This window comes from Lithobates pipiens, unplaced genomic scaffold (genome assembly GCF_037356315.1).
Source record: "Lithobates pipiens isolate NorthernLeopardFrog02 unplaced genomic scaffold, aLitPip1_a1.2 Scaffold_6, whole genome shotgun sequence".
In the NCBI taxonomy this organism is placed as follows: domain Eukaryota; kingdom Metazoa; phylum Chordata; class Amphibia; order Anura; family Ranidae; genus Lithobates; species Lithobates pipiens.
In genome coordinates, this window is record NW_027507881.1 from 6,008,653 (window position 1) to 6,034,552 (window position 25,900).

Consider the following 25,900-nt stretch of genomic DNA (forward strand, 5'->3'; position numbering starts at 1 on the left):
CTAAAAAAAAAAAAAAAAAAAAAAAAAAACACAGGGACCGATGGGCCCGCAGGGTTCCCAGGTTTCATAGTTGGTAAGGTTGAATAAAGACACCAGTCCATTCAGTTCAACCTGAGCGAGTGTCTACAATTGCCCCTATCCCTGCACATTGCAGACTCGCATCACACGCACACGTCCCTACCCTCAAGGAGCCCACAATCCAAGGTCCCCGTTCATATACTAGGGCCAGTTTACCTACCTGGTGTAAAGGTGCTTGCTCTGTTGGGTGCTCGGTTTCCCTCTTCCTATCTTGCCTAGGCCGTGGTCTGGATGAACTTGGGAGTCCCATTCACCGGTGAGATAATCAAGGCACATACACGAGATGTACGTGAATAATGATTACATTTTAATGTTTTGAATACAACAGGTTATATGCTGAGACAGTTGGGGCGGCACCCTGTGGAGGAGCCAATCAGGGATTCCCATTCCCCTTGTAGTTATACACCAAACTTTTCCTAGTAACAGGTTTATTGACAGAACAAGCAGAATAAGCAGAAATCATGTCTTCATGGCAAAGCACATCATTAACTTTCACACGAGATAAGAGTGAGACTACAATATTCATCAACATCGTGCTGGTAGCCTGTGATCCAGACGTTCTAGGTTACAGACGCAGTTAAAGATATGTGAGATGACCGCAAGTCTGGCTTTCTTTGCACAAACTCTCGCGGCCAAGGGCATTCTAAGAAAACAGCATATTTCCCAGATAGAGAGCAGCTATGTCTTAGTACTTAGAATTCTAACTTGGTCATACAAAGTTTAAAGATGGAATACAGTATAACAAAATGGAGACTCGATAATCCTTATAATTGTCACGCTAGTCAGAATAAACCTGCATAGCCCAGTCAGTGAATCCCACCTCCTTGCTGAATCTTCCCTGGAAGAAGTTCAACAACAGGTGATTCGTGCCACTGGCTGCTATCACCTCTGCCCCCTTACCAAGCATCTCATAACACCCCCCCATAATGGGGAATGCTGTAGGCAAAGACGGGACCCCTCATGAACAACCTACTCCCTATCAGTATGTGCAGACTATAGTGCCCGGTCCCTATGTAGAACCATTTTGGAGTCAGGTAAGGGAAAGGTGCCAGCAATTAGGGATCCATGATATAGGTCCCGCGGGCCCCTGCAACACAGAAGATTGGAATGTAGTAAAAAAGATTTGTCAGTTACATAAGCACTCATACCCCCCCGGAAAGTGGGATGTAGATTACATGAAAAAATCTTGCAAGATATGGGAAGCCCCTCTAAAAATTTATAAAAAAAAAAAAAACATGCCAAAAATCATGCCCTCACAAAAGGAAAACCAATACCCTCGGCACCTATAACTACACCCCTGAACGCCCCAGAAATACCCCCTCCTTATGTCCTCGTCAAAACTGACGAGGGCAAGGTTGCCCAGGCCTTGGCCATCTACCCCAGCCTTGGGGTAGACATGGCTGCCATATCCGCTGCACTGTACAACGCCTCCACCCCGCACCAAAGACAACAATGGGACAGGGAATCCCAAGCCAAAAGAGACAGGGAGGGCCAGGAGTACCAGGACCGAGTGGAAGCCGACGAGAGGGCGAGGGAGACCCCTGAGCAAAAAGACTTTAGGGAAGAGAAGGAACGGTTTGCCCTTGAAGTAGAGGCAGCCAGAGGTAAAATAGAACAGGGACATAGAATTTTGAGTTAAGCCCGAGCCGCCCTAGAACAAACAAAATGAGAAACAGAGGGAGACCCGGACCAGAGCCCGGGAATCCCCCAAAGGAGTGATCCCACTGAGGGAGAGGTTGTAATCCTGAGTCCCGACGACAATCGGGCCATGGAAAAACTCTCTAAGATGGGGGTGGTCACCAGGAGTAAGGTCAAAATCAAGTTGGCTACCGAGAAACCACTACCCGTACCCATACCAGCGCCAGGACCCATTATCTCACCTATGGCCACCCCCGTAGTTACTGACGAGGATGATGAGGACACCCCCGATATTAGGGCTCCCCTTATGACCATTGGTAACACAGAAATTCACCTACCCCTGCCCCTAGGCACACTGACAAAACTCAAAGAACTCTGTCCATCCCCCAGAAAACATCCTAGGGAAGCTGCCACCTTCCTGTTGCGCCAGTGCGCCGGGTCAAATCTGGACCCGATTGATCTTGAGAGTATAATACATATTCTAGACCCCGACTGCCCCGACCCCCCAAAGGTAAAAGACCTGTTTAATGCCCATGTCCAGGGAAAAGGGGGCTGGCCAGTTTTCTGGAAAACCCTAGGACAGTGATGGCGAACCTTGGCACTCCTGATGTTTTGAAACTACCTTTCCCATGATGCTCCACTACACTGCAGAGTGCATGAGCATCATGGGAAATGTAGTTCCAAAACATCTGGGGTGCCAAGGTTCGCCATCACTGCCCTAGGACAACATTGGAGCACCCTTTACAAAGGGGTCACAGCACTGCAAGATCTGGTCCAAACAAAACAAGCCCCGAAGGAAAAATTCTATGATTTTTGCACCCGAGTATACAACCTCTGGAAAGCGGTAGATGGGGCGGATGGGTCCCTTTTTACCACTACTGTAATGGCCGGAGGGGAGCCAAAAGTAGTACAGCTGCTAAAATTAATTAACCCCAAATGGGCTACCCAACCCCCGGAAGATTTCATGTCAGACACCCACTCCAGGGAAACTTCTGGGGTTTTTGAACAAAAAGGGGGGTTATTTTATAACACATTTGAACCCCCAACCCCTTTAATAACACTCCAACCATATGCCCCCCGACCACCAGACCAGGGTTGTTTCAACTGTGGTCAAATGGGACATTGGAAGTCCAATTGTCCCTACCGTAGGGGCCAGACGGGACCTTGGGGGAAGGGAAAGGGACGAATGCGTTACCCTAACACCTTTCCTTCAACTCCACAACATCAACGTCCCCCAACTTACCAAGGACCAGTGTCAGGCCCCAGATATCACCAGCCCTAGCAAGGACCCCGAGGACCCCCTCCACCTAACAATACCGCCCTACGTGTTCCACCACCCCCACCGGCCCCTATTCCCATGCAATGGCCTGCCACCCAACCCTCAAGCAGGACATAGGGCTGCCTGGAGTATGTCCCTTCCCTCAGCCTGGTATGTTACAATGTGTCCTGGAGGAGCCTACCCCAGGTGATCCTGGGTGTAGATGGAAAACGCATTTGTTTTCTCATCGACACTGGTGCCACCTCTAGCTCCATCAATGATGTGACCTTTGACACGCCACAATGTTCTGAGGGAAGCTCCATAGGTATTAATGGGACTCCTGTTACCCACCCTATTTTTGGTTGAACTGGATGGACTTGTGTCTTTTTTCAACCTGACTAACTATGTAACTATGTAACCCCACCCTTATCAGTAACCACCCCGGAGGGGATGCTACTTTGCCAACAACGGTTTGCCATCCTGCCCCAATGCCCAGTCTCCCTGATGGGAAGGGACTTAATGTCCAAACTGGGAGTGGTGATCAAATTTGATCCACAGGGAGCAGTAACTGCCAGCTCCGCACTCTGTGACTTACAAGGACCAAAAAGACAATCCCAAAAAGGGTATTTTGTACTCTTACCTGCCTCCCTGGAAACCCATGTTATTTGGGCAGAGAATAACGCGAGTGTGGGTTTCATCCCATGTACCCCTTACACCCCCCAAATGCGCCCAGACTCAGTACCTGTCTTTCAAAAACAGTATGCACTACATTCTGACAAAATTCAGGGAATTACACCCCTCATCAATAGGTATGTAGCCATGGGCATCCTGACACCCGTCATTAGCTCATGGAACACCCCCATATACCCAGTGAGAAAGGCAAGCGGGGAATGGCGCTTGGTACAGGACCTCAGGGCAGTCAACAAGATGGTGGTTCCCATCCCCCCTCTGGTCTCAGACATTGCCTTTATCTTTTCTTGCATACCGGTGAACTCTGTGGCCTACACGGTAATTGACTTAGCTAACGCTTTCTTTAGCATCCCTGTGGATCCACTGGCCCAGCCCATGTTTGCTTTTTCTTGGGGGGGGGAAGGGGCAACTGACTTGGACCCGCCTACCGCAGGGCTATGTGGACAGCCCGGCAGCCTTCTCTATGGTATTGAATGAGACAGTCAAATCCTGGCAATCGAGCGCCGGGTCGGTACTCATCCAATATGTGGATGACCTCCTTCTCTGCAGCCCTACCCCAGAAGCTTGCGAAGCAGACTCAAAAAACTTGCTGGTTGACCTAGCTAAGGCAGGTCACCTGGCCTCACGGAAAAAGATACAGTGGGTTACCCCTACTGTAGAGTACTTGGGGTGCATCCTCAATAAGGGAGAGAGAAGTGTTTCCCCCCACCGTGCCGCAGCCCTTAACGCTCTGCAGCCACCCAGGGACAAGGCCGCCCTCTTGTCTTTCCTGGGAGCAATCGTCTATTGCCGGCAATGGATCCCTGACTGCTCATTTCATGACTCCATCCTGAGGAGGGCCACGCTCTCCACTGCGCCAAAAGTGGTGGAATGGACGGAGGAAATGTTACACTCATTTAACACCCTCCTCTCCTCCCTTGCCTCCTCCCCGGCCTTAGGACTAGTGGACTACAGGAAAACTTTTCATCTATATTGTGTAGTTAATGGATCTGCCTTTGCAGCAGTTCTTGCCCAAGAACACGGTAATTCTTACCGACCGGTGGCTTTCCTTTCAAAGAAACTCCCACTTCAGGTCCAGGGCATGCCTGCTTGCCTCCAGAACATGGCTGCATGTGCCATGGCCATCCAAGAAGCCAACAAGTTGGTTCTGGGACACCCCCTAACTGTATACACCACCCACTCAGTCACTCACCTTATACAAAACCTCAATACACAACATATGACCACCCAAAGAGCAAGCGGGTATGAAATCATTCTTCTAAACACCTCCAATCTGACCATCAAACACACCTCCCCCATCCTCAGGCTATTACATTCTCTGCTCAAACTCATGAATTATGGTGAACCATCCAAAATGCATGACTGCACAAAGGTGTTGGACCAAGTCACCTCTCCACGAAAGGACTTAACAGACGTACCTCTGGCCGGTGCAGAGGAAGTTTTTGTGGACGGCAGTTGCTCGCGTCCTTCAGATTCCACTTTCCTGACAGGATACACGGTAGTATAACTCCCAGATCTGGTTCTGGAGGCTAAGCCACTTCCGCCTTCCTCGGCACAGGTCGCGGAACTGGTGGCCCTCACCAGAGCATGCATCCTGTTCACAAATAGGGATGTCAATATTTACACTGATAGTCGATACGCCTTCGGCGTGGTTCACGATTTCGGGGTGATCTGGGCTAACAGGGGGTTTAGAACGGCTGATACCAAAATTATAGCCAATAAGGAGCATATCCTGGCCCTTCTCCAGGCTATATTACTGCCCAAACATTTGGCAATTATTAAAGTCAAGGCTCACACCACCGCTGGTAGCTACATTGCCCGAGGCAACTCCCTTGCAGATAAATGCGCTCGAGCGGCGGCAAATTCCTCCACACATCCACCCGCCCCTATCACAATATTTTTCCAACAAGATTTTTCAGCGCCAGATTTCCCCTCAGTTGCAGCCCAAATTCAATCCATGGCCACAGACGCTGATGTCCTTTTCTGGGTCGAACAAGGATTGTCCAAAGACCAAGGAGGCCTTTGGACAAATGGAGGGGTCATTGGGATCCCCGAAGCCAGCTCGGCCCTCATCCTTTCCTACCTGCATGGTCCCGGACATATAGGGTCCCAACCTTTGCAACAGCTGTATTAAAAAAACCTTCTGCACAGTTAATCTAAAGAACCATGCAAAGACCCTAACAAAGTCATGCCTTACATGCGCTCAAAACAACACGCAGGGTAAGCGACATGGTATACACGGCCAGTTGCCCCCACCCCTAGGCCCACTACAGGACCTACAAATAGACTTCACCCACATGCCCAAACAAAAGGGAAACATCAAATGCCTGTGCGTTATCGTTGACAAATGGTCAGGATGGGTGGAGGCGGTACCCTGCACTGGGGAAACAGCTAAAATAGCGACAAGGGCTCTTCTTAATCATTGGGTATGTAGGTTTGGCATACCAGCCACTATTTGGTCAGACCAGGGCCCGGCTTTTACTTCAGATATGACACGAGAACTGGCGAGGTGCCTGGGAATACAGTGGAAACTTCACATTCCCTATCATCCCCAAAGCGCAGGAGTGGTAGAAAGAATGAACAGGAATATAAAGGACAAACTAAAAAAGGCCACAGGAGGAACGTTAAAAAACTGGATAGATTTCCTTCCAGGAATATTGTTCCAAATCAGAACCACCCCCCACTCTAGGACACGTTTGTCACCATTCGAAATCCTAATGGGTGTCCCAGCACAAACCCAACTAAAAGCATTAGATGCACAGACTGACGTTAACCTATATTCTTTACAGGAAGAGTACGTGAAACATCTGGTAAGTACAATAGAAGAACATAATGAACAAGTTGCTGTCACCTTCTCTCTTCTTCCAACAGAACATACTCACCCCTTCATCCCAGGGGATAAAGTGTTGATCAAGCAGCTTGCCCAACGGAAGCACGTGGGGCCCATCTACTCCGGTCCATGGAAGGTGGAGAAGGTTTCCAGGACTGCTGTCCTCACAGACTACACCCCTCAGTGGATCCATGCCAGCAGACTAAAAAAATGCCCCGAACCTCCACCGACTCCAGAACACCCCCAGAGGACACTTGCCCAAGACCAACAGGAGGACGCCACCACCGAAGGGACCCCGGAGACGAACCTACAGACCCTCCAGGAACAGTTCGGCAGAATCTCCCTGGACTTTCCTCCTCCTCCCACCAGCTCGGACTGAAGTCTTTGCAAAAAGAAAGACAGGGGCTTAGAGGATCAGTATGTACTACACACCATTTTGCTCTGGTCGATAGTATTGACTTTTGTGGTTTTTTCTATAGTCATGATGACATGTATCATGACAGGGTCATGTGGGTTTACAAGAAGCCCAAAAGGTACTGAGAACCGACCGCTAGACAGAAGAGCATTAGTTCCAAGGCCCAGTAATCATAATAACAACAAAGGTTTAGGAGTAAAGGTAGCACGGAACAAACTACCCCCCCAGGACAGTAAAACGTTTTATTTAGCCCCAACAATACCACATCATTTTTTATGGCAATACGCGTTTGGTCAAGTAATGGGAAAAGGGGCACCCTGTTGGGTGTGCTCCCACATGGGAACGGGTAGGAATCAAATTCCAGTAGTGGGAATCCCCCTCCCAGTAGAGGACCTGTTTAACGAGACGACAAGACCATATGGCCAATATAACGACCAGACCCTCCCCCCTTATTTTCTCCGGTTTCACACAACCCCCATCCTTCTGTTTCCTAAATGGAGCTTGGAAAGAAAATGGGGAGATCCCCAATGGCCAATTCTGTAGAAACACACTAGTAAATCTTACCCTGAGAGACTTAGGGACGTTTCTGCAGGATGGGACGTTTGACATCCAGGGGTTGAATACTTCCACCATTGGAGATAGTGACGAAAGGATAGGGAACATGTCTTTATATAACATAATGGACTGTGTACTATCCTCAGAAACATTTAACGATACCGACCTAAAAGAATGGTTAGAGTCCTACCACATGGATGATGCTTTATTAGAGTACAATAGCACCCCAAGTTTAGGAGATTGGTTATGCCTAGTTGGACTCAGGTCAGGCATATCCCAACCCCCTGATATAATACCAGCACCTCATCTGCCTCATGGATGGATGGTGTGTTGTGGTCTAATATGTCACACTACCATACCTTACCCTCTAGATTCCTCTACAGGTGGTTGGTGCACCATTGCCAGGATGGTACCATATATGGGTATAGCTTCGGACAATCAGTATATCAAAATGACCCCTGCCCTTGGGCATTTAGAGTTCGGGAGGGCTAAGAGACAAGTAACATCATGGTGGGAAAAATTAGCTGCCTCCATTGGAAGCCCGGGAATGTGGAATGCCCTAGATAAAATAGATCTTTTCGCTAAAATAATCTTTGGGGTAGTGAATTCTACTTCCAGAGATGTTTCTCTGCTAAACGAAGAAACTCGGAAGATCCGAACTGTGCAGGAACTGATAAAAATGAGGCAGGAACAACTTTTGGCCGCTATCACTGGGATTTGTAACCTCATGGCCAATTCGGAGAGGTGTTGCACCTTCATACACAACTTCACTGTTCCTGTGGAAAGTCTGTCGGTACCCGATTATCACGATATTATCAAAAGTCATTCAGCCCAGAGACAGACCCTCCTACAGGAAGCAAAGAACTTGGGAGATGATTGGAACCTTTTCTCGGGTATGGGAGGATGGTTTGGAGGTATTTGGGGGGGCATACTGGGATTTTTCAAGAAAATATTTCTCGTATTAGTAATGATAGTGTTGTTGATAGTAATGTTCTATGTGATCGCCAAGTGCTGCTGCCTAGCAGCCTCCAAGGTTTCCCATCTAACAATAGCAACCAAGCCCAATGACGAAGAGAAAGCACTTATGGCTTTCTCTAAGGATGTCTGGTATAAAGGATGATCATAACTTCGTGCCAAAGTTATGATCACAGGAGGGATTATAAGGATTATCGAGTCTCCATTTTGTTATACTGTATTCCATCTTTAAACTTTGTATGACCAAGTTAGAATTCTAAGTACTAAGACATAGCTGCTCTCTATCTGGGAAATATGCTGTTTTCTTAGAATGCCCTTGGCCGCGAGAGTTTGTGCAAAGAAAGCCAGACTTGCGGTCATCTCACATATCTTTAACTGCGTCTGTAACCTAGAACGTCTGGATCACAGGCTACCAGCACGATGTTGATGAATATTGTAGTCTCACTCTTATCTCGTGTGAAGGTTAATGATGTGCTTTGCCATGAAGACATGATTTCTGCTTATTCTGCTTGTTCTGTCAATAAACCTGTTACTAGGAAAAGTTTGGTGTATAACTACAAGGGGAATGGGAATCCCTGATTGGCTCCTCCACAGGGTGCCGCCCCAACTGTCTCAGCATATAACCTGTTGTATTCAAAACATTAAAATGTAATCATTATTCACGTACATCTCGTGTATGTGCCTTGATTATCTCACCGGTGAACGGGACTCCCAGGTTCATCCAGACCACGGCCTAGGCAAGATAGGAAGAGGGAAATCGAGCACCCAACAGAGCAAGGACCTTTGCACCTGCATGTCCTTGGATTGTGGGGGGGAAACCGGAGTACCCAGAGGAAACCCACGCAGGCACAGGGAGAACATGCAAACTCCAGGCAGGTAGTGTCGTGGTTGGGATTCGAACCAGCGATCCTTCTTACTGCTAGGCGAGAGTGCTAACCACTACACCACTGTGCCGCCCCGTCCTTCTCCTTCACTTGTGTTGAGTGTTGTGTTAAAACTAATGCCTAGTATCTCCTAGTAATAGGGCAAACAACCCAATGGCTAAGAGAGGAGCTGTGTTGGTCAGTGAATATAGGAGAAAATAGTTTTTGCCTATGCAGGTAAGGGGCACCTGTAGCTAAACTGTGCAGCTTTGAATACAGTTGAATCATGGTCTTGCTATAGGTTTTGGCCATTTATGTACCTCCTTAAGCAGTGGTCCCCAAACTGTGGGCCCTTTGCTTACCTTTATTTCAGCCCTTGGGGCACTATTTCTCCCCCTAACACCAAAAGGTAGAACACTACTCCTTCCCTAATACTAAACATAGGGCACTATTCCTCCCACTGACGCTGGGACGTCTTCTCACTGGCCACCCTAAAGTCTGAAGGACAGTAAACTGGCACTTAGTTTGGAGACCCCAGATACAGCATTACACGACAGTAGCCGCTCTAAAGGAGGCGGTGTCAGATTGTAATGTGTATGGTGATGGTTATATTTTCATGGGACATTTTTTTTTTTTTGGAAAGCAGAATAAATAATACAGCCACACAAAGCAATACAATCCCTGAAAAAGTTTTATGAAAAATGTATCTACAACATTACACATTCAGCACAAAATTAAACAAGCGAGCGCACTGCCGCGATTATGAAGGGGCCCAGATGTGTCTCTGGGGCTAAAGCGGAATCAGTGCAGCTCTGCGATGTCCGAGACGTCTTCAAATGGCCCTGAAACAGCCGGTGGGATCCGTGCCAAGCAGTAGAGATCCTCTGATAAAGTCATTTCTGGTATTCTAATTGAACACGGGCACAGGCAGAACTTTAGGCAGCAAAATAAAAAATTATAAGATATGAAGGCTGTACTGAAAGTAATACAAAAGTGGGCCTGACTTTATTAAGTTACACAGGTCATTCAAATTTGATATGTTGGTAGAGTTAGGCTGGCCATACATTATGCAATTTCCATCTATAGATTTCCATTAGATTTACCAAAACCAAATTGTCAAATCTAAACATTTTCTATAAGTATGCAATCAGGCAGGCCCTTATACTACACAGTTGAAGGTAAATCTAAAGGAAATTGAATAAGAAAATTGTATGGTGCATGGCCAGCCTAAATCTTCATAAAAAGTTAACTGAAGCTGCTCCTGGTCCCGCCCTCCATTCAGCACCGTGCTGCCTCTCCCTCCTCTGTGATGTACAGCCGCTGTAAAGGTAGAAAAGAGCTAAAAAGTGAAGGAAAAAAAGTATTTGATCGGCTGCTGATTTTGTACGTTTGCCCACTGACAAAGAAATTATCAGTCTATAAATTTTAACGGTCGGTTTATTTTACCAGCGAGAGACAGAACAACAAAAATATCCCGAAAAACGCATTTCAAAAAAAAGTTATAAAATGATTTGCATTTTAAATGAGTGAAATAAGTATTTGGTCACCTATCAATCGGCAAGATTTCTGGCGTCTTCTATACAGGTAACGTGCTGAGATTTGGGAGTGCTCCTAATCTAAGCTTGTTACCTGTATAAAAAGACACCTGTCCACAGAAGCAATCAATCAGATTCCAATCTCTCCAGTACGGCCAAGACCAAAGAGCTGTCCAAGGATGTCGGGGACAAGATTGTAGACCTACACAAGGCTGGAATGGGCTACAAAGACCATCGCCAAGCAGCTTGGTGAGAGGGTGACAACAGTTGGTGTGATTATTTACAAATGGAAGAAACACAACATAATGGTCAAGCTCCCTCGGTCTGGGGCTCCATGGAAGGTCTCACCTCGTGGAGGTTCAATGATCATGAGAACGGTGAGGAATCAGCCCAGAACTGGTCAATGATCTCAAGGGAGTTGGGACCATAGTCAAGAAAACAATTGGTAACACACGACGCCGCAAAGTATTGAAATTCTGCAGCGCCCGCAAGGATCCCCTGCTCAAGAAAGTCCATGTAGAGGCCCATCTGAAGTTTGCCAATGGACATCTGAATGATTCAGAGGAGAACTGGGGGAAAGTGTTGTGGTCAAATGAGACCAAAAGTGAGCTCTTTGGCATCAACTCAACTCGTCGTGTTTGGAGGAGGAGGAATGCTGCCTATGGCCCCAAGAACACCATCCCCCACCGTCATACATGGAGGTGGAAACATTATGCTTTGGGGGTGTTTTTCTGCTAAGGGGATAGGACAACTTCACTGCATCAAAAGGGACGATGTACTATCAGATCCTGGGTGAGAACCTCCTTCCCTTAGGGAGAGCATTGAAAATGGGGTCGTGGATGGGTATTCCAGCATGACAATGACCCAAAACACACGGCCAAGGCAACAAAGGAGTGGCTCAAGAAGCAGCATATTAAGGTCCTGGAGTGGCCTAGCCAGTCTCCAGACCTTAATTTCATAGAAAATTTCTGGGAGGGAGCTGAAGGTTCGAGTTACAAAACATCAGCCTTGAAACCTTAATGACTTGGAGATGATCTGCAAAAGGGAGCGGGACAAAATCCCTCCTGAGATGTGTGCAAACCTGGTGGCCAACTATAAGAAACATCCGACCTCTGAATGCCAACAAGGGTTTTGCCACCAAGTACGAAGTCATGTTTTGTGAAGGGGTCAAATACTTCTTGGACTCATTAAAACGCAAATCAATTTATAACTTTTTTTGAAATGCGTTTTTTTCTGGATATTTTTGTTATTCTGTCTCTCACTGTTAAAATAAACAGACCATTAAAATCATAGACTGATCATTTGTCAGTGGCCAAACGTACAAAATCAGCAGGGGGGTCAAATACTTTTTTTCCCATCTCACTGTACCTACAGCTTTGTGTTGGGAGCAACAGGGAAACCAGCTATAGAGGGTAGATCTCAACCTCTGAAAGGTTGCCTACCCCTGCTCTATAGTAACACCTCTTCTACTTTTCCATTATAGATAAATAATGGATTCCAAGCAGAAGCAATGTGTTGTCGTTGAGTTCTTGATGGAGGAGGGGCGCAGGCTGTCTGACATCCACAGAGGGCTCCAGAATGTTTACAGGGATGACACCACTGAGAAGAGTCACCAATGAGGAGACATCGCACTCCTCAATGGTCTCATCGCTTTAAACATTCTGTAGCCTTCTGTGAATGTTGGACAGCCTGTGCCCCTCCTCCATCAAGAACTCAATGACAACACATTGCTTCTCCTTGGAATCCATTGCAATGCACTGGAATTAAAAAGAGGAGGAGGAGGAGGAGGAGGAGGAGGAGTTCCTAAAGAGGAAGAGATACCAACATGTGAAATTTGAACAACCGATGGAAGTTAATAAAGCCCCGCCCACTTCTGCATTACTTTCAGCCCTCGTACATTTGAAATACATCTGTGAATCATCTAACTTGCCAAATGATCTCGAATTTCCGGTCAGCCCGTCTTATGATTTACATACATGATGTCTGATAAACACAAAATGTAAACAAATATTTCAGTAGAATGTAAGACCAAAAATTAGAGCAGCAAAATATACAAAGTCTATAAAAGAAAATAAAACAATTTACTACACTTTCTTATATAAAAATATTCTTTAGTTTTTTTCAGGCAGTCTATAAAACAATGGGGTGGGGGTGGGGTAGCTCTGCCAATCAGATTCTACCTTCAATTAAAGTGGAACTCTACCCATAACAACTTGATAAACAATGTTCTTATATATTCTTATGAAAGCGGGATTCCACCCTAAAGTGGAACCTCCGATGATCGGATCCCTCCCCCCCTCCGGTGTCACAATTGACACCTTTCAGGGGGGGAGGGGGGTGGAGATACCTGTCAAAGACAGGTATTTTCACCCACTTCCGGGCATAGACTCCCGTGGGAGTCTACGCCATTTCCTGCCCTGCCGCGCTGTCTGCTGGGACACACACGGGTCCCAGTGACAGCGCGGAGATTTCCTATTGCGCGGCTCGCGCATGCGCAGTAGGGAACCGGGAAGTGAAGCCGATTCGCTTCACTTCCTGATTCCCTCACCTAGAATGGTGACTACAGCAGCCGAGAGCCGAGCGATCGATCGGCATCGCTGGACCCCGGGACAGGTGAGTGTCCATTTATTAAAAGTCAGCAGCTGTAGTATTTATAGCTGCTGGCTTTTAATATTTTTTTTTTTGGTGGAATCCCTCTTTAACATACGTTCCACATTGAATTATGCTACCAAAATTAGTGTGTGCTGTAAACTGCCTCCGGTTTCTTCTTGCTGGAGGCAGATATTTTTTTCTGAAGCCCAGAGCCCCCTGAACAGCAGTAAATCATAAAGCAGGACTACACCAATCAATTTACCAGTTTCAAAAAAACTGTTTGATTTGATTGTGTCCTCAACCAAACTGTCAAACCATGAAATGTCTGGAGTCATAACTGATCACATGTGAAGCACCATGGCAGTTCCAGATCAAACAGAAGCAGCTTCCTTGGCTGTAAACAATAGGAGGGTGTACTTCTGCTTTAAGGCCGTCAGCAGATCGGCCTCTACAAACTCAGCAGTGCCTAAAAATAGAGAGCAACTGAGCATGTGCAGAGCAGGGTGAGGCAGTGTGTTACGGGATTTTTTTATACCACAGTATAGAAACGTATTTTTAATATTTTACACAGCTATACCTGCAAGGGGCCGGCCTGAGGTCATCTAGCAGGACTTCATTTTCTGAACTAAAGTCCCGCTTTAAGATTTGAGAATAAGCCCTCATCCACACTGAATGCGACTTTGAAATCAATGCTTCTTCACTTGAAGTCGCACAATTTCAAAGCTGCAGTTCAGTGCAATCTCAGGTGCGACTTGCCTGGTATCTGTGCGACTTCATGCACAAATGTCTATGCAAGTCACACCTTGAAAATCGCCAAAAATTGTACAGGAACCTTTTTTTTCTTCTTTACAAATCGGTGTGGCACCGCAAAGCCAAAGTCGCACTGATTTGAACAGATCCATTGCCGACAATCGGGTGCGACTTGTCACAACCGCGCATATGGCTATACTGCAGAGCTGCACCAGATTTTTCACCCCCCCCCCCCCCAATTTCTTGTTAACGGTAAAGTGCTTGAATACCTTTTTTTTTTTTTTTTAAACCTGTTTCAGAGCCAGTAACCATAATACCCCAAACTCGGGTCCAGCGGATGCTGAATGCTGAGAGCAGAGACACACACCGGGTGTGATTTCTAGAAATAAAACCCGAGGGCTGCCCATGCAAACAAAAAGGTGGCTTTTACTTTTCGGCCTGCATTACAAGTATGCCAGTTGGAATCTTATAGACCAGTGATGGAGAACCTTGGCACCCCAGATGTTTTGGAACTACATTTCCCATGATGCTCATGCACTCTGCAGTGTAGTGGAGCATCATGGGGAAATGTAGTTCCAAAATATCTGGAGTGCCAAGGTTCGCCATCACTGTTATAGACTGACATGGGCCTGAATTCTGTCTGCTTTGCCAATGGCAATGTTTCTAAGCAACTCGCCCCGAACAAATACGTGGATGTGCGGAGTCAACAGTTCTACCCGGCTGTTCAGGGTATCAAAGCACTAACATAAGTAGCATGGCAGCTCACATTTAGAGGAGACGTCCAAAATGATAAGTCTCCATTTTTCTATGACATGTTTTCTTTAATGCCCAACTGCTTTATGGCATGCCAGGTAAGATATGGGTTTAACTGCTGCCAATGACACCGTCTGCATGAAGTTTCTATGTACTTGAATGGTTTTCCTCCATAATTATACTGGTGGGACCATTTAGCTTGATGCTTCATTCACACGCGTGCGACTTTAGATCCTAAAGCCGCAAATGCCCCCCCCCCCCCCCATGTATTTAAATGGACAACCCGGGTACACACGAGCGGATTTTCTGTCAGAAAAATCTTGGATGGTCTTTCTGACGGAATTCCGCTCAAGCTTGCCTTGCATACACACGGTCACACAAAGTTCGCTCTCGACTTTTGACCGTGAAAGCAGTGACGTACACTACGACGAGTCGAGAAAATTACGTTTAATGCTTCCGAGCATGCGTAGGACTTTTGCGCGTCGGAATTGCTACAGATGATTGGAATTGACGATCGAAACCTTTTCCGACCAAAAAAAAAAAAAAGTTGAGAACCTGCTCTCAATCTTTTGCTGGCAGGAATTTGGCCAGCAAAAGTTTGATTGAGCATTTTCCGACCAAAAGCTCTCATCGGTCTTTTGCTGGCCGTATTTCCAATCGTGTGTACGGGGCATAAGGCTCTATTTACACTTGTACTACTCCAGTTGAGAAACGTTGATGCAACTTTGGATGGGAGCAACTTGAATGCGACTTCTTGTCCCTCTGCAAAGTCGGACCCCACTGTTGCACCACCGTTGCATGTAAAACATTCAGGTAAGACTTTCATGCAACTTTTTAGGGTTAACATTGCAGTCTATGGTCCTCAAGTTGCATAACAGTCAGACCAGGGTAGTACATGAACTACTTTGCAGTCGCACACATATGAATGGTTATCATTGGAAAACATTAGGGGGGGGGGGGGACCTGTCATGCTACTTTGATGTCCAAAGTCACATGACAAGTCACACAAGTGTGAATGGGGGGGGTCTTAAAGTCGCAGTGACTCTTTAAAGGTTCCTGCACCACTTTGATTCGACTTTCATACGACTTAAGTGCCATGGACTGCAATGTAAACCCTCAGTCGCACCTGAATGTTATAAATGTGACAGTTGTGCAACAGATGTATATTATCATTGGTCAAAGCCAAAGTCCCACCCATCTGAAGTTGCACTCCAAAGTCGTGCGACTTTAGGGTTGTACAAGTTTGAATGGAGCGTAAAACAAATTGGCCCTGGCATGTGTATATTTGGAGCAGAGCAATAAATTGCAGCCATTTAAAAGCAGACCTTCATTTCCCACCCCCATCCTCTTAACACTATAGCAGTTTTATATTCTCTCTCTCTATAATTATATATCTCTCACATAGATAGATAGATAGATAGATAGATATCTATCTATCTCACATATACATCTCTCTCACATACATACTAATTATATATATACACACACACACACACACACACACACACACACATTTTAAAAAGTCAGCAATTTCAGTATTTTAGGCCATTTATTTTTTTCTTCTAAAGGTCTGAATAGCCTCTTTAAAAGTAGAATTTAAGCTTAAAGCGTCACTAAACCCACATCATAATAAATGATGTATTGCTGTTCAATATATGAGATTGCTTTTCTATATTCTGCAAAAAACCTGGCTGATCCTGCTGCTCTTTCTCCCCCTTCTGTCCATGTCCCCAATTCAGCTAGGGATTTTGCAGGACTGTGGTGGCAACTCTGCACATGCTCAGTTTTTAGTAAGTTTCTATGCTGAGTATTTCCTCCCTATCACATCTGAGCAGCCTGTGTTACTATAGAGTCACACATGTGGGGGCGTATACACAGCGGAAAATGACAAGCCACTCCCTCCCTTCTCCTTCACGCCAACTAACCAGCTAAACACAAGGGGGGGGGGGCAGGATATTACATGTAGATTAATGGAGGCTTCACCTCCCTCTTATTCTAAGACACAGGCTGGAGGGGACGTGACACAATCTGTGACTGGCAGAAATCCGCCCACTCCATGTTATTGTCAAATATATATTTGTATTCCAGTTTAAAACAGTTTATTGATATTATTTTTATTCTGTATTCCAAAAGGCTTTTTTTTTTATTTGAACATGTGACCAGCAGCCAAGGACTAGAAGCTCCTACTGCTTGTGCTTCCATGCAGACAGGCTGGAAGAGAGCTGGGTCATGTGACAGCTGGATATCACGTGACGCTGCTGGCTGACACAGGGGAGCTGGATCATGTGACTGGGCCAGCCAGGCCTGAAAAAAGGTAAGTATATACACCTTTCTTTCGCGGGTTAGTCATCATAGGTGTTATTAGGGGAGGGAGCTTTTAAAGCGGGAGTCCGCCGGGACTCCGCGTTTTTTTTTTTTTTTAAAAGCCAGCAGCTACAAATACTGAAGCTGTTGACTTTTAAAATAGTGACACTTACCCGTCCAGCGTGCCCGCGATGTCTGCACCCGAAGCCGATCTTTAGATCGTCACTCGGGTGCTGCCGCCGCCATCTTGGGTATGGGAATCAGGAAATGGAGCATTTTCGGCTTCATTTCCCGGTTCCCTACTGCGCATGCGCGAGCCGCGCTGCGCAATAAGGACGGTCCCCGCTGCCTCTGGGATCTGTGTGTTTCCCAGCAGGCAGCGAGGCACTTGCGGAAGGGGGCGGGCACTTGCGGAAAGGGGCGTAATCTACGCCCCTTTCCGCAGAGAGCTATCCCGGAAGTGGGTGCAGTTACCTGGATTATCCAGGTAACTGCACCCCCCTCCCCCCTGAAAGGTGCCAATTGTGGCGCCGGAGGGGGGGAGGATTCCGATGAGCGGAAGGTCCATTTTAGGGTGGACCTCCGCTTTAAGAATAGTTAGGTTTAGGCTGGAATTCTACTTTAAATTAGAAGATAACCTGCATGAATACTAGTTTTACTTTACGGCAGATTTTTATAAAATCGACATCCTGTTTTCTACCATCACTTAAAAAAATAAAATTATAAACACTATAAAAACAAAGCTGCCACTGATTGCAAGGATTACCAACTGGTAAGAAATACTGTTCATCATTCACTCCTAAAACTTTTCAAGTGCGTTATCGAGGTCCATTCCTCCTCATTCACACACACAATGGAGAGAGATGCGGCCCCGGGGAGGTCATTCCTCGGACAGACTAAGCAATGCCAGGTCACGCACTTCCTCCAGCAAGGTGTACAGGCTCCTCCCCCGAGTTTGTCTATATTCCCGATTTTGTAACCCAAATTGTTTCTCTGCCGCCTCCTCCTCTTTAGCTAGCTGAGCCTCTATTGCTGTGCGGGTCACCTCCCTAACGAGTTCCGTCCTGCCGAGATTGGAGCCGGCGTTGGAGGGCAGCTCCTCCTGGGAGATATGGGGCTTATTACTAATGATATCCAAGCGTATGTTGTCTGCGTGGAAGCGGGAGCTTTGTATTCGAACTCGTACCTAGGAGAGAAAAAAATGAAAGCATCTGATTCTTTTTATAATAAAAGGTAAAACGAAACCATACATACAAGACAGGCACGGCAAACTGTGCTTAACCACTTGCTGGCCGCCCTGTAGCAGTTTGCCTGCTACAGGGCCGCAGCTGTGCACAGGATCACACATATTATATTATAAAAAATATATACACACATACATTTTTAAGGGGAACCCCCTACGGCGAAAATACTGTGTGGGGGTCCCCCCAAGGTCCATACCAGACCCTTATCTGAGCCCGCAGCCCGGCTGGTTAGGAAAGGGGGTGGGGGCGAGCAAGCGCTCACTACCCTCCTGAACCTCAACATGGGGGGTGGGTGCTTTGGGGAAGGGGGGTACCCTGCAGGCCTCCCCACCCCAAAGCACCTTGTCCTCATGTTGAGGAGGACAAGGGCGTCTTCCTGACAACCCTGGCCGTTGCTTGTCGGGGTCTGCGGGCGGGGGCTTATCAGAATCCGGGAGCCCCCTTTAATAAGAGGGCCCCCAGATCCCGGCCTCCCACCCTATGTGAATAAGTATGGGGTACATCATACTCCTACCCATTCACCTGGGGGAAAGAAAATCTAATAAAAAAATAATAAAAAACACACACTAGACAGGTTGTTAAAGTAGTTCATTAGGCAGCTCCGGGGGTCTCTTCTATCTTCGGGGGTCTCTTCCGACTCCACCACTCTCTCCGCCCTCTTCTCTTGGGCTCCTCCGCCATCTTCTGCTCTTTTGCTAGCGGTGGCCTGGTCTCTTCTGTCTTCTTCTGATGTTGACACGACGCTCTGTCCCGCTGTAATGCTGTCTACACGGTGCGCAACGACTTATATAGGCATGGGGCGGGGTCATCAGGTGATGTCACCCGATGACCCCGCCCCTTATGACATCACATTCCCAGCATGCCCCAGGACTGTGAACCAAAAAAAATTAAAGTCAGCCCACTTATTTTGTATAATGTGAAGGATAAATATTACGCAGAGTAAATAGATAACCAACATGTTATGCTTTAAAATTGTGCATGTTCGTGGCATGGCGACAAAATACGGTACACCATTTACATATGTGGGCGTTTAAAGGTTTTACTTAAATGAAAAGCTGCTCATTGTCAGCACCGCTGTCAGAGTTAAATAGTTTGTCTCAACCCTTCTTAACTTCCACTTTTGTTGGACACCTTGGTCTGTTAAAATGGAACAGAATTTTAAAAGAGGAGTTCCAACCACATATATGATTTTTGTTTTTTTAGATTTCTTTTTCTATCATATAATGTTTAATTAACATTGGTTAGTCTAGTAAATAGCGCTGCTTTTATTACTATTTTATTATAAAAGTTACCTTATATTATTTCTGTTCGGGCGGGCAGGTGAAGGCCACAAGCCACAAGCATAAAAACTTCCGGGATATGGTGCTGCGGTATTACCAGCATGCACCCGCTATTCTCGCACAAGCGGAGAAGGAAACTTCTCATGTTGCCATCACAATGGGCGGCATCGTCGAAAGTGCCCACCCTGTTGGGATGGCAACCAAGATGGTGATGTGATCTGCCTTAAAATCACGTCATTTCCTGTCGGGAAATAACGCAATTTTTTTCTCACACTCCTGCCCACTGACTCCGTGGAAATGACGACTCACATCTCCCAGGAACACTGACGAGGGAGGTAGTGATGCAGAGCGCCGCCGACCCGGAAGTGGCGGATTAGGAGCCACCCCATAGCAACAGGGCATTTATGGTCAGTTAAAAAAATATTTTCACTCCATATCTTTTTAATACTGAAAGAACTGTGAAAATGTAAAAAAAATATGTTTTTCAGGGTGGAACTCTGTTTTAAGTTGCAAAAATAAAAATTGCGAACAGACAGGATCCTTCCTGCAGAAAAGACACGCTGTGTCTCTTCTGCGAAAAAAAATACTCACATGCCAGTTTGAAATACCCTGTAGACTGTACCCTGAGCTGTCTGCATTCCAGCAAACTGCCAAGATCTTCCGCACATGATCTATGAATGGGGGAGGGGCAGGTGACTGACAATTTCTGGCTCCTCCATTCATAGATGCGATGTCATTCACAGAAGCTGCGATAAGACTTCTATATCTGGCAGAAAAGGGCAGGCAATCTCTCAAACTCTCTTAATGAGAGCTTCTTACAGCTGTTTAGTTACATTAACCCCGTCATACAGGAAAACTACTGCAGTGGTGGTGGGGTGTGTGCAGGAAGGAGGAAAAGAAAGAAAGAAAGAAAAAGAAAGAAAGAAAAAAAGAAAGAAAAAGATAAAGAAAGAGAAAAAGAAAAAAAGAAAGAAACAAAGAAAAAAAAAAGAAAGAAACAAAATAAGAAAAAGAAAGAGAAAAAAGAAAGAAAAAAAAAAAGAAAGAGAAAAAGAAAAAAAGAAAGGAAAGAAAGAAAGAAAGAAAGGAAAAAAGAGATAAAGAAAGAGAAAAAGAGATAAAGAAAGAGAAAAAGAAAAAAAGAAAAAAAGAAAAAAAGAAAAAAAGAAAGAAAGAAAGAAAGAAAGAAAGAAAGAAAGAAAGAAAGAAAGAAAGAAAGAAAGAAAGAAAGAAAGAAAGAAAGAAAGAAAGAAAGAAAGAAAGAAAGAAAGAAAGAAAGAAAGAAAGAAAGAAAAAGAACTAGAAAAATCAGCACAAAAAAACTAAGAAAAAAAAAGAAAGAAACAAAGAAAAAAAAAAACAAAATAAGGAAAAGAAAGAGAAAAAGAAAAAAGAAAAAAGAAAGAAAGAAAGAGATAAAGAAAGAGAAAAAGAAAAAAAGAAAGAAAGAAAGAGATAAAGAAAGAGAAAAAGAAAAAAAGAAAAAAGAAAGAAAGAAAGAAAGAAAGAAAGAAAGAAAGAAAGAAAGAAAGAAAGAAAAAGAACTAGAAAAATCAGCACAAGGGACACAACATGCTAACTGTAAGTTATGTCCCTTGAGCTGATTTTTATATTTTTGATTTTTGCTAAACTTCCAGCTTTATTTCTCTTGCAATGGGACTGTATTTTTATAACATATTTCCCTTGGTGGTCATTCATTTGTTACTTACTGTCACATGATCAAACAGACAGAATGAAGTTTGCTGTCCCCCATCGGTTATTACTGTGATGCGGTCCGGGAGACGTTGCAGTGATCCAGAGATCCAATTACAGCCATTATCAGTAAAGGACAAGACTAAGCCATCCATGTTCTTCAAATACGCAGCTCCTTTTATACCATACCTGGAACAATACATAATAAATACGATGTAAACACTTAGGAAGATGCACAGACTGAAAATCAGCAACAGGGCTGGCTGTGGTATAAATATGTTCTGGATTAGATGAACCCACTGAAAAATGATTGTTCAGTAAAATAAAATAGGCTTATTAATACTTATATGGGTCAGGTATTTTATCATAGATTGGATAGATTGGTCAGGGTTTGTAACCTTTGGTGATACTTTTCTTAACCACTTAAGGACCGGAAAGGTTCTACCCCCTCAACGACCAGGCCATTTTTTGCGATACGGCACTGTGTTATTTTAACTGACAATTGCGCAGTCATGCAACGCTGTACACAAATAAAATGGACGGCCTTTTTTTCCCACAAATTGAGCTTTCTTTTGGCGGTATTTGATCACCTCTGCGGTTTTTATTTTTTGCGCTATAAACCAAAAAAAAGACAGACGGGGATCTGCGATTTTTTTGGGGGACTGGAACATTGCGGCGGACAAATATGACCCCAAGTGACACTTTTTCGGGACCAGTGACACCAATACAGCGATCAGTGCCAAAAAAAAAAAAAATATGCACCGATTACTGTAAAAATTACACTGGCAGGGAAGCGGTTAACACCAGGGGCAATCAAAGGGTTAAGTGTATCCTAGAGAGGTGCTGTCTGTGTGGGGGGATGGACAGATGGGAGTACATAGAGATCGCTCTTCCCGATTACTAGGAACAGACAATCTCTCTGTATTCCCCTGTCAGAATGGGGATCTGCCTTGTTTACATAGGCAGATCCCTGTTCTGCCTCTCTGTGGAGCGATTGTGGGTGGTCGGTGGACATTGCAGCCGCCAGACCCACACATTGGCTCCCACTGCACACCCACAGTATCTATTACATGAAACGACGTATGGGTAGGTCGTTTCGCACAATAGAGCCGTCCTACCGCGGTATATCTGCGATGGGCGGTCCTCAAGTGGTTAACCACGTGCCGACAGGCCACCAGTATTGTTGCTGCTGATCGGTGGCTTCTCCAGGCACCGCAATGTACCAGTACAATGCGAATGCTCATGCACACTGCGAATCCATTCATTACATTGCGGTTTACTACTGTGTGTGATGTGTGTATGATCACCAGTGATCACATGGTACCTGGGCCAATCACAGCAACCTGTACCATGTGATAGTAGTGGGCCAATTACAGCATCTCAATAGTAACGCTATGCAAGACAGTTCAAACGATTGCTGTTACAATTCCCTGATCATCCCCCAGAATTTTACAGTGACACTGAACTACTCTGATGACCGTATGTTAAAAATAAATAAAAATAAAACAAAATAAATGTTTAAAAAGATTGAATAAAAATGTATTTATTTTTTTAAACTGTCACCAGCTACATGATGAGGCTGTACTGCACTGGTGACCGTATGTAAAAAATTAAGTTGTGAACTTTTTTTTAGTTTTTTTTATTTAAAGACCAGAGCTCCAGCCCCCCCACCAAAAAATAAAAAAAGTCAGCAGCAAAAATATTGTAGCTGCTTACTTTTATTATTAGGGCACCTACCTGTCCAGGGATCCCGCGATGTCCTCACCCAAGCTCTTCACAGCTGGTTTACCTACGGTGCATGTGCGAATCACACTATGCTTTCTCAATAGGCTGGCAGCGGCAAGGGCCGAACTTTTGGCGGAGTTCGCCGCGACAAACTCAGCAGGAAGTGTGAAAGGTTATCTGTCCAAACCAGGTACCCGCTCCCCCCCTTAAAAGGTGCCAAATGGGCTTCAACTTCCAAAAATTGGGACAAAAAAAATAAATAAAAAAATTACACCTTCAAAAAACTCGCCATGCCTTTACTAAAATATCTCAGAATGTCTACTTTCCAAAAAGGGGTCATTTGGTGGGTATTTGTATTGTCCTGGCATTTTCGGGCCTCTAGAAAGGAGATCGGCAATCAGTACATTAGGATTTATCAATAGTTTTTGGACTCTATAAAACTTTCCTACAGACTAAATAATATAAATTTATTTAGGTTATTTTCAAAATGTAGCAGAACAAATTTTGGCCAAAACTGATGAAGAAAGATTAATTGTTTGCAAAATCTTATAACAGAATTGTAAAAGATTTTTTTTTCTGTATTTTTCTTTATATAGCAAAAAAAAAAAAAAAAAAAAAAACAGTGCCATTTAAATTCCACCAAAAGAAAGCTCTATTTGTCAAAATATATAAATGTCATTTGCATACAGTCTTCCATGACCGTGCATTTACCAGTTAAAGGGGTTGCAAACCCTCATTTTTTTTATTTTTTACTAACATACATATCATACTTGCCTCCACTGTGCAGTTCATTTTGCACAGAGTGGCTCCGAACCTCCTCTTCTGGGCTCCCACAGCGGCGCTGGTGGCTCCTCCCCACATCAAGTGTCCACATTGGAGAAGCGCTCTCCTTGGTGGACACCGTGCAGGCATGCTCCCGAGTTCCGCATCTGTGTCCATTCGCGCCGCGTCATTGGATTGCAGGAACCTTTTTTTTTTTTCAAAATCAGTGTAGCACCGCAAAGTCAGAGTTGCAGCAATCTGAACAGTTACACCGCTGACAATAGGGTGCGACTTATGCGATTTGAACTTGTCAAATTGCATGACAAGTCGCACCAGTGGGAATGGGGGCTAAAATATCATAGTTAGTATCAAAGGGTATTGAAAATAATAGTATCCTGCATTTCCCCCCCATCTAGGTGGTGGACACGTTCCTACCTGGGTACGAAGAGTAACACTCCATTCGTGCGGATTGAGTATATAATGGCGTCACTAGTACAGCGTTGGTCACTTTCCGGGTCCTTGTCCTTGAAGAACATGCACTGGAAGAGCTCTGTAGACTGTTTCTGGCAGTGCTGTGCGGCCTACAACAGTGCAAAGGGAACATTAGGTCCCAATAAAATCCATTTCTGCACCAATCACATCATCCACCTTACCAACCACTCAGCGTCTGCCACCCTTCTCTGCTAATCCCTACACTGGCTTCCGGTAACTCAAATCCAAAATATTACCGACCTACAAAGCCATCCACAACTCCGCTCTCAGCTACATCACCAACCTCATCTCAAAATATCACCCAAACAGCCCTCTTCACTCCTTCAAGACCTTCTGCTCTCCAGCTCCTTTGTCTCTCCCACGCTCCCCTCCAGGACTTCTCAAGAGCCTCTCCCTTTCTCTGGAACTCCTTGTTCAATCTTTAACAACTATTTCTTACCCTGTCCACCTTTAGGTGATCCCTGAAAACTCATCTCCTTAGGGAGGCCAGAGACAGACCCGACGAGGGCATTTGGAGAGGACTACAGGGTAGCCCTTTTGCCTATTGACTATGCTTTTGAGGGGTTCTATTCTTTGGGAGGTGTGTGCCTGGGGGACCTTTGGAGTAGTTTTGCTTCAGATTCAGGTCCATGCCTCCCTGAAAATACAGACTCTGGGAACCTAGGACCTGGATACAGATTTGGGGACTCTATGCCCAAACCAGCAATGACTGCTTCACCCCCCTCCCAGAATAGAGGTTAATATAATCAGCTCAAAAGAACCCAATGCTGACATCTTCTGCTATAATCTGTTTATTAAGGCGTCTTTCTCTCATGGTATAATCTAGACGTGTGCAATTCGTTTGACAAATTCAAAATTATGGAAAAAAAAAAAAAAAAAATCGAAATTTCATAAATTTGTAAATTTGACAATTCAAAAATAAGAATGAAAATCTGAAAACTGGAAAATTTGAAACTAACGACGAATATTAAATTATAGGTATTAAAATTTATTTTCAAATTTGGCCTTTAATGAATATAACGAGTACGAATTTATCCGAAATAACGAATGCTGCATCTCAGGGAATGGAACGCAACAATCTAATAATAATAAACGATTATAATAAAACCTTTTCTTTATTATTATTTATTATTCATTTGTTCCATTTCATTTGTTTAGATGCGGCATTCTTTATTTCGGATAATTCGTAACTTCAGATAAATTTGTATTCGTTACGTTCACAAACGGCCAAATTTGAAAGGAAATGCCAATACCTACAATTTAATAGTTATTATTAGTTAGAAATTATTTTGATTTCACTGATTTTTTCTTTTCAGATTTTCAAATTTCCGAATTATCGAATTCTGAATATTTGTAATTTGAAAATCCGAATTTTCAGATTGCCAAAAAAAGCAAAAAAATAAACGAATGAAACGTAAACTACATTTTTTTTTTGTCAGTGCACATGTCTAGTATAACCCCCCCCATTG

At 44.8% G+C, this 25,900-nt stretch overlaps 1 protein-coding gene across 1 annotated transcript in view; it reads right to left on the bottom strand.

The window, feature by feature from the left end:
- Nucleotides 1–16,462: 16,462 nt before the first annotated feature.
- The window catches only part of LOC143958210 (DIS3-like exonuclease 1), a 94,337-nt gene continuing 84,899 nt past the window's right edge, over nucleotides 16,463–25,900 (bottom strand). Inside the window, 3 exon segments of the mRNA XM_077467687.1 lie at nucleotides 16,463–18,422; nucleotides 21,470–21,641; nucleotides 24,375–24,520. Of these exon segments, the coding sequence (XP_077323813.1) occupies nucleotides 18,075–18,422; nucleotides 21,470–21,641; nucleotides 24,375–24,520 (666 nt within the window). The 3' untranslated portion in view covers nucleotides 16,463–18,074.